The sequence below is a fragment of the Halichoerus grypus genome, chromosome 8 (genome assembly GCF_964656455.1).
Source record: "Halichoerus grypus chromosome 8, mHalGry1.hap1.1, whole genome shotgun sequence".
Taxonomy (NCBI): Eukaryota; Metazoa; Chordata; class Mammalia; order Carnivora; family Phocidae; genus Halichoerus; species Halichoerus grypus.
In genome coordinates this window covers 151,229,181-151,238,325 of record NC_135719.1, presented here as the reverse complement: position 1 = coordinate 151,238,325, position 9,145 = coordinate 151,229,181, and the positions used below count along the sequence as shown (strand labels likewise).

Sequence of the window (9,145 nt, the reverse complement as noted above, 5' to 3'; positions counted from 1 at the left end):
TTTGTCTTTGGGATCAGTTTATTGCACCAGCAAGGCCTGTGTGTGGAGTGAGTTGGCAGCTTCTGAGCAGGGCTGAGCTCTGGCATCCAGCTGGGGTTCCAGGAGGCTCCTCCAGACTCCTCCCTGCAAACACAGTGGGGTCAGGGCCCAGGGGAGCTCCTTGCCAATGCCCTTTCCCCAGCCCTGCCTGCCTCAGGGGAGATGGGTTGAATCCTTCAGTGACTGTATCCAGGGGTGCTAACTCCCAGATCCTGCTGAGGGACATTTCAGCTCTGCCCCCAGGACTGCCCATATCTTCAGTGTCTATGAGGGGGGACCACCTCCTTGGGAAGTCAGACCCCCAGGGGTGGGGAACAGGCAGATGTTCTGGTGGCTGACCCCCCTGCCCCAGCCAGCCCTGCCCTCTGCCTCCTCACCCCTACCTGAGCCTGGCTGGCCTCTGCTCAGTACTGGGGGCCCTCTCTGCTGTCAGCTGGGCCCCGCACGCTTGTCACAGTAAGTGCTGTGCTGTAGAAGAGACTCAGTAGGAAGAGGGTGAGCAGGGTGACGGTGGTGGGCCACAGGCTGGCTCCTGGGGCGTCTTCCTCCAGGTCCTCCTGTGGCAGGTCCAGCACCAGCCGGGGAAGTGGCTCCCGGCAATCTGCAAGATACGGTGGGTCTGCCAGACCCATGCCTGCGTGGGTGGGGGCCGAACCAATGCCTTCCCTTCCCATGCACCCTCAGGGTCAGGACAGGGGCAACAGGGGTGCCCTCTCTCAGGTCTGAGGCTGCCTCAGGGAGGGTGAGGTGACAGGTCCCTAGAGGACCCCAATGCCTAAAGGAGTCCTGGCAGGACCTTAGGGAGAGAGGCCTGGCATGGTGAGAGGGTGAGCATTGGCTTTGCTGCTCTAAATAGAGCCCAAGACCAAGACCTCCTGGCTCCCAGCCCCGTGGGCGTGCTCACCAAGCCCTCACCAAGCCCTTGCTTTTGGCTCAGCCTTGGTCTGGACCCTGGCTGGGGTCAGAGAGGACCAGACATGCCACCCTCAGGGTGCTCCAGGTTGAGACATAAATCTACATCTGGGGTTCAGTGTGCCAAGGGCTGGATGGGCATGTTGCCTTCCCAGGGAATGTGGCTGATAAGCTACAAGGAGCATGAGGGAGGCCCAGGTGAAGGCCACCAGCACAGGCTGTTTTCAGGATCCCAGGCCATAGACCGTCTATGTTAAATGGGATTTGGACCAGCTTGTCATATGCTGACACATCCAATCATCCATCCATCCATCCGCCTGTCCATCTGTCCATCCACCTGTCCATCCACCCATCCATCTGTCCATCCACCTGTCCAACCATCTATCCACCCACCCATCCACCTGTCCATCCATCCATCCATCCATCCATCCATCCGTCCGTCCATCCATCTATCCCCCAGTCTGTCCATCCATCCATCCATCCATCCATCCATCCATCCGTCCATGCATCCATCTACCCACCCATCCACCTATCTGTCCATCCTTCCATCCATCCACCCATCCATCCATCCATCCACTCACCCATCCACCCGTCTGTCCATCCATCCATCCATCCCTCCATCCATCCATCCATCCATCCACTCACCCATCCACCCGTCTGTCCATCCATCCATCCATCCCTCCTTCCTTCCATCCATCCACCTGTCCGTCCATCCATCTATCCCCCAGTCTGTCCATCCATCCATCCATCCATCCATCCATCCATCCACTCACCCATCCACCCGTCTGTCCATCCATCCATCCATCCCTCCTTCCTTCCATCCATCCATCTGTCTGTCCATCCATCTATCCCCCAGTCTGTCCATCCATCCATCCATCCATCCATCCATCCATGCATCCATCCACTCACCCACCCACCTGTCTGTCCATCCATCCATCCATCCTTCCATCCATCCATCCATCCATCCATCCACCCGTCTGTCCATCCATCCATCTATCCTTCCATCCATCCATCCATCCATCCACCTGTCCATCCATCCATCCATCCATCCACCCGTCTGTCCATCCATCCATCCATCCATCCATCCATCCATCCATCCCTCCCTCCCTCCTTCCCTCCATCCATCCGTCCATCTGTCCATACTTCCATCCGGTACATGTCCTACGATCTGTCCCTCTGCAGCCCTGCCCATCTACCGACCCTTCCTCCCCTCCACACCTCTCTAGAATACTCTTTCTATGGGCCAGGTACTGGCTCTCTTGGTGGCTGGAGTGTTTCCTGTATGGCAGCACTCCCCCCAATTAACCTGTTGCTCCCTCTATTGCCCTTTGGTGACTGGACCCTTGAGGGGGGAGCAATGACCATGTGGGTAGGGGTCGCCACCTCACTTTGGTCCTGGGAGCAGAGGGAGGAAGCCAGAAGGCCAGGTTCCCTGGGGAAGCCCAGAAGGTATCTGAGGCAAGAGCAGGGGCCCCGCTGCCCCCTTGTGGGAACCGTACCACCAGCCGTCCCACGGTGGCCATGGTTCTGCCTCTATGCTCCATCTCCCCAAACCTCCCTTTCTGCCAGAAGCCTCCGGCAGAAGCTGCAGAGGGGCCCTGGGTGGGGGCTGTCTCTACTGACCCCTCCCCAGCCTGCCCCCCCATCTGTGTTTCGGACCATCCTTGGGCTCAGGAAGGGGTGGGAGACTTGAGTCTGGAGGTCAGGCAGGGGCAGGGGCTGCCTGGGCGGGGTCTGTGGAATTGGGCCCTGAGCTGTGCCCAGTGGGGCACGCAGGGAAGGGCGTGGGGAATCTTGCTGGGGCTGGGGCCAGGCGGGGGGCTCCCTGCACCTGGAGGGCGTGTGACTGCGAGCGTGGGTGTGCTGTGTGCAGAGCATTTGGAGCGGGGTGACTTCCTTGTCGAGCGCACCCGTGGGGCTGTCCTGCAACTGTGTGCATTGCACCCACCGAGGGTGGTGTGGGCCCCCCTGGAATCCTGCCCTCCCCCCATTCCTGCCACGACTCCTGACAGGGACACCAGCCTCTTCAGGGGCCCCGCTCCCCTGCCTCCCTCTGAGATACAGGCAAGCACATCACTGCCCACGGAGGGCTTGCTGGTGCCCTGCTCTCAGGACCCGCTGGCTGTCAGCCCCGGGTTTTGCTCCCAGCTTGCCCGCCATGGACCATGCGCTCACACTGATGCTCACCACACACACACACACACACACACACACACGAGTCCACGGGTGGGAGGGCACGTGGAGGTGCCAGGCTGACCCAGGCAAGTGAAGCCCAAAAGGGTCAGGGAAGCAGTTGCCCTTCCCCCCTGGGGCCCTGCCCTGCCTCCGTGTGCCGCAGACCCCGAACATGGACAGACAGCGGCCTCATGGAAGCACGGGGCTGCTCCAGGGGAGCATGGAGTTTATTCAGGGAGGGGCGGGTGAGCGTTTCAGTAGCAGACGCCGTCCACCTCTGCCATGACCACAGACACGTTGACGTGGGTGGGTTTACCCGCCAGGCGGTCGATCGTCTTCTGGGTGAAGGACAGGGGCAGGGCCTCGTGGCCCACCATGCAGGAGAACTTGTCCCCCTGCTTCCAGGCCTCGGCGTCTACCCTCAGCACACTGGTCACGGAGAAGGTGGGGACACTCTGGCCGGGCTCCTTCAGGGGCTCCCAGGTCATGTACTTCTCTGGGGGCAGCTCCTGGGTCCCCTGCAGCCAGCGGATCAGCACGTCCTTGGGACTGAAGCCCCTCACAAAGCAGGTCAGCGACACCAGCTCGTTGAGGGCCAACTCCTCCGACGGCGGCGGCAGCAGGTGGACCTGGGGCCGGAAAGTGTTTCCTGGGGGGCAGAGAGCCAGGTCAGGGGTCTGGGCCAGCGGGGGGGAGGGGCCCCTCTGCCCTGGGCACCCCTGGCCTCAGTTTCCCTCCGTAGACTGTGGGTGGGAGAGAGGAGGCGGGCTCGGGGGTTGCCGCGCCTCCCAGGCAGGGTCTGCGCCCACCTAGGACTTTTTTGATGTCGACGGTCATCGGGCTCTTGGACTCGGGGTGGGTGGCCGTGCAGGAGAAGGTCTCTCTCCACGGTTCCACGGCTCCGCACAGCCTGGCAGCACACTGGACATGCTGTAGCAGCCGCAGGGGTCGCGCTCAGGGCTCTTCTGGGTGGCGTCCTTGCCCCCGGAGGACTTCCAGGTGAAGGAGGCACCCTTGGGGTCTTTCAGGCCGCTCAGCGTGCACGTGAGGCTGGCATTGGAGCCCAGAAGCAGGTCCCCGAGGGCGGGCTGGTGCAGTGACAGGCGGGGCTTGTCACACGAGGGACACTTACAAGGGCACTTATCCACAGCTGGAACCGAGACAGAGACTGCGGCAGGTCAGCGTGCCCTCGGCCCCCTGCCCTCCCCACCCCTAGCCCCTCCATGGGGGCCCCATCTCGGCAGCCCGCTCTCGTCCCAGTGATGTGCCCTCGGGGGCACGATTCCAGGTGGCTGGTCAGAGAAGAATGTGGGGCCCCGCCCCCAGCCCCCAGCCTGCCCTCTGACCTTTGCATGGCACGTCCACAGGATCGCTGCGGGTGGAGGCGTGCTGCACTTGGCATTTCAGGGACGACCTGTCAGGGCACTGGTTGGCTGGCAGGGTCAGCTGGCTGCTCATGGTGTATAGGCTCCCAGCAGCGCCCTTCACTGGGGGGAAGTTCCTGACGGACGCGCCCTCCTTGCTGGGGCTCCAGGTCACAGTCACAGGCTCTGGCGGGAAGAAGCCCTGGACCAGGCAGGCGATGACCACGTGCCCGGCTTCGTCAGTGCTGCTGAGGCTCAGCGGGAAGACACTGGGGCTGGTTTTGGTCTCTGCAACACAGGACACTCCGTGAGGCGGTGGGCAGCACCCTGGACCCCTGACGCAGCCCCACACTCCCAGCACGAAGCCTGTCTCTCCTGGGCACTGGAGGAAGTTTGCACAGAGATGGCGAGTGACTGCCCTAAGGCTCTCAGCTCACATGCCAAGGACCTGGGGTCGGAACCAGATGCCCGAGTCCAGCTGCACTGTCTCGGAACACGGTCCTCAGGGCTCTAGCACGACCGCCTGGACACGTTCCTCAGGGAAGGCCTCTGGATTTGTGGGTCCTGAACACGGCTCTCCCACTCACTGGCTGAGTCTGCAGGAGCTGCTGGGGCCTCCGTTTCCCATCTGTGCAATGGGTGCAGACACACTCTCCGCTGGGCTTTGGGGCTCACAGAGGTGGGCCCGCAGGGAGGGCACAGGCCAGGACAGAGCAGTCCAGGCTTGAAGCAAGCCTGCACCATGGCCTCTTGGCTGTGCAGGGAGTGGCATGGGGAGGGGAGGGGGCCCGCTCCTCCTGGGACCCCCTTCCCACTTCCCAGTCAGGCTCCCAGTCAAACCACTCACCCCTCACTAATCCCACCCCCAGCCTCCCTATTAGTGACAGTTGATCTCTGGTCTATGAGGCTTTGGAGGTCAGAGGCCCAATTCCAACTCGGCTGGAGGATGTCCCTACTGGAAAAGGCAGAAACACGGAGTGTGGTCTACCCCCATGTACAGGACCAATTCCCTTCAGGGAACTGGTGAAGGGAGAGAAAGCATCATGGGTACAACCTAAGTAGCATGCCCCCATGTACCCCTTAGAATACGGGGACTAGCCTGGCTGGAGACTAGCTCTCTGGGGGGTGATACAAACCCAGCCCACCGCTTCCCATTCACCTCAGGCACTAGCCCAGTACAGCCCAGCTCAGCCAATTTCAGCCCAGCTCAACAAATTTCAGCTCAGCTCAGCCCAGCCCATCCCAGCTGAGCCCAGTTGAGCCCAGCTCAGCCCAGCTCATCCCAGTTCAGCCCAGCTGAGCCCAGTTGAGCCCAGTTGAGCCCAGTTTAGCCTATTTCAGCTCAGCCCAGCCCAGCCCAGCTGAGCTGAGTTCAGCCCAGTGTAGCCTAGTTCAGCCCAGCCCAGCCCAGCTGAGCCCAGTTCAGCCCAGTGCAGCCCAGCCCAGCCCAGCTGAGCTGAGTTCAGCCCAGAGTAGCCTAGTTCAGCCCAGCCCAGCCCAGCTGAGCCCAGTTCAGCCCAGTGCAGCCCAGCCCAGCCCAGCTGAGCTGAGTTCAGCCCAGAGTAGCCTAGTTCAGCCCAGCCCAGCCCAGCTGAGCCCAGTGCAGCCCAGTGCAGCCCAGCCCAGCCCAGCTGAGCCCAGTTCAGCCTAGTTCAGCCCAGCTCAACCCAGCCCAGCCCAGTTCAGCCCAGCTCAGCCCAGTTCAGCCCAGGTTAGCCCAGCCCAGCTCAGTTCAGCCCAGCCTAGGCCAGTTCAGCCTAGCTCAGCCTAGCTCATCCCAGCCCAGTTCAGTCTAGCTCAGCCCAGCCCAGCTCAGCTCAGCTCAGCTCAGCTTAGACCAACCCAGTGCAGTTCAGCTCATCCTAGCCCAGCTCAGCCCAGCCCAGGTAGTTCACCTCAGCACAGCTCAGTTAAGCCCAGTTGAGCCCAATTGATCCCAGCTCAGCTCAGCTCAGCCCAGTTGAGCCCAGCTCAGTCCAGCTCAGCCAGCTAGCCCAGCTCAGCCGAGCTCAGCACAGTTCAGCCCAGTTCAGCCCAGCCTAGTCCAGCTCAGCCCAGCTCAGCCCATTTCAGCCCAGCTCAGCCCAGCCCAGCCCAGCCCAGCTCAGCTCAGCTCAGCCCATTTGAGCCCACTTGAGCCCAGCTCAGTTCAGCCCATTTCAGCCCAGCTCAGCGCAGCCCAACTCAGCCCAGCTCAGCCCGGCTCAGCCCAGCCCAGCTCAGCCCAGGTCAGTCCATTTCAGCTCGGCTCAGCTCAGCTCAGTCCAGCTCAGCTCAGCCCAGCTCAGCCCAGTTCAGCCCAGCCCAGCCCAGCTCAGTCCAGCTCAGTCTAGCTCAGCCCAGCTCAGCTTAGCCCAGCCCAGCTCAGCTCAGCCCAGCTCAGTCCAGTTCAGCGTCAGCTACAGCGCCACCACCACCCTGGAGGCCCCTCGGCCAGGGCGGGGAAGGCCCAGAGGGAGGGGGCGCTCCCGGCAGACCTGTCCTCACACGTGCCCTCCTTCCAGGTGCAGTGGGTCCTGGCCACCGTCCTGCGGGAGAAGCCACAGCCCATCCGAGACTACGCCAACATCGTGCGGCCGGCAGAGTAGGCCCAGAGACAGGGCAACGAGGCCGTGCTTGCCCCTCCCGTGTCGGAAGCTGTCTGCCTATTATCTGGACGCAAAAATAACAGCCATGGTTACTAATGATTCACCTCATCCGTCCAGGAGCCTATCCAGGGAGCTGCAGACAATCAGGACGGGTCCCCTGATGGAGGGCCGGCCACCTCAGGTGTCCCAGCCACTGGGGCTGACCCCAGCTGCAGCAAGGGCAGGCTGCTCAGACCACTGCCCGCCCAGCAGGAACAGAGCCTCCTGGTCACTGCTTGTCTCCCAGATGTCTGTTCCCTGCACAAGGACACATGGGAGCAAGAGACTACCCAAAGCTGACACGGAGAAGACAAGGGGCCGAGAACCTCAGAGACGACGGGGCTCGGACAGAGCCCAAGCCTGAGAGGGTCAAGTACCAGGCAGAGGGCGTGGGCAGGGCCCTGAGCATGGATCTGCCTGCAACCAAGCAAGGCAGTGACCACCAGTCCAGGGTCAGGGGAAAGCACCAGGGAGCTGTCCCTGTGCTGAACGAGGTGGCAGGCTGGACTGGCCTACATCCTCAGGTGTGTGAACTGGGTAGCCCGAGCCAGCCTAAATAAGGAGGGCCAGGCTGTCTGGGCTAGGCTCAGTGCAGCTTGAGTGGAAGGAGTTATGTGAGTTATGTGGAAGGGGTTGACCTAACCCAGGCTCAGCTGGGCCAGGCTGGTCTCTCTGGGCTCCGCTAAGTTGTGTTGCCCTGAGTGGACAGAGATGGGCCAGGCTGGGCTGATTTTACAGGACCAGGTGGGCTGGGGTGAGCTAAGCTGGGGTGAGTTTGGTGGGCAGGGCAGGGTGGGCAACCCTGGCCTTGCATAGGACAGGCTTGACCAGCCTGGGCACTTGTGGCTGGGCTGGGCTCTCCTGAGCCAAGATGATCTGAGCCGAGCTGGGTGGATGCAGCCAGCGAGACCTGGGTCAGGTGAAATGCTCTCCTCGGTGGAGACTGTCCTGGGCTGGGCTGACTTGGATGGACAGGGCTTGGGCAGGTAGGTCTAACTGAGAAGATCTGAGGCGGCCTGGGAGGACTGGCCTGGGTTGGCTCACCTTGGCTCAACTAGCTGAACAAGGCTGACCTGAACTGCACTGCACGCAACACTGCTGAGCTGAGCTGAGTCAGGAAAACATGGGCCACCTGATGAGGGACCAGTGAGACAAGGCTGGGAAACAAATGGGCTACCCGGGCCTAAATGAGCTGAGCCTATCTGTTGTGGGCAGAGCTGCCTCAGCTGGGCTGGGCTGACCTGGGCTGAGCTGGGCTGGGCTGACTAAGCTAGGCTGAACTGGGCTGGGTTGTGCTAAGCTGAGCTGGACTGAACTGAGCTGAACTGGGCTGGGCTGAGCTGGGTTGGGTTGAGCAAGGCTGGGCTGACCTGGGCTGCACTGGGCTGGGCTGAGCTGAGCTGGGCTGCAATGGGCTGACCTGGGCTGAGCTGGGCTGAGCTAAAATAGGCTGAACTGGGATGGGTCGATCTGGGCTGAGCTGGGGTCAGCTAGGCTGAGCTGAGCTGAGCTGGACTGGGCTGAGCTGGGCTGGGATGGGATGGGATGGGCTGAGTTAAGCTAAACAGGGCTGAGCTGGGCTGCATGGGCTGAGCTAGGCTGGGCTGACCTGGGCTGAGCAGAGCTGAGCTGGGCTGACCTGGACTGACCTGGGCTGAACTGGGCTGAGTTCGGGCTGAGCTGGGCTGAGCTGGGCTGAGCTGAGCTGAGCTGGGCTGAAATGGGCTGAACTGGGCTGAGCTGGGTTGGGCTGGGCTAGGCTGAGCTGGGCTGAGTTAGACTGGGCTAAGGTGGGCTGACCTGGGCTGGGCTGGGCTGGGCTGAGCTGCGCTAGGCTGAACTGAATAGAGCTGAGCTGTGCTGAGCTGGGCTGGGCTGGGCTGAGCTGAGCTTGGCTAAACAGGGTTGGGTTGAATTGGGCTGGGCTGGGCTGAGCTGAGCTGGGCTGGGCTGAGCTGAGCTAAGCTGAGCTGGGATGGGCTGAGCTGGGCTAGGCTTAACTGGGCTGAGCAGAGCTGAGCTGGGCTA

General features: G+C 62.0%; 1 long non-coding RNA gene and 1 gene segment (V, D, J or C); both read right to left on the bottom strand.

Annotated features, from left to right (window-relative positions):
- Positions 1-678, bottom strand: LOC118519713 (uncharacterized). Its single transcript, XR_004909296.2, has 2 exons — positions 423-678; positions 1-123 (listed from the first exon to the last, which is right to left on the bottom strand). It is a non-coding gene; the product is annotated as an uncharacterized LOC118519713 (long non-coding RNA).
- A 2,637-nt stretch (positions 679-3,315) lies between these two features.
- LOC118519711 (Ig alpha-1 chain C region-like) lies at positions 3,316-7,041 on the bottom strand. The segment is given in 4 exon segments: positions 3,316-3,775; positions 3,936-4,276; positions 4,473-4,922; positions 6,978-7,041. Coding segments are annotated over 4 exon segments (1,250 nt in total).
- Positions 7,042-9,145: the final 2,104 nt, after the last annotated feature.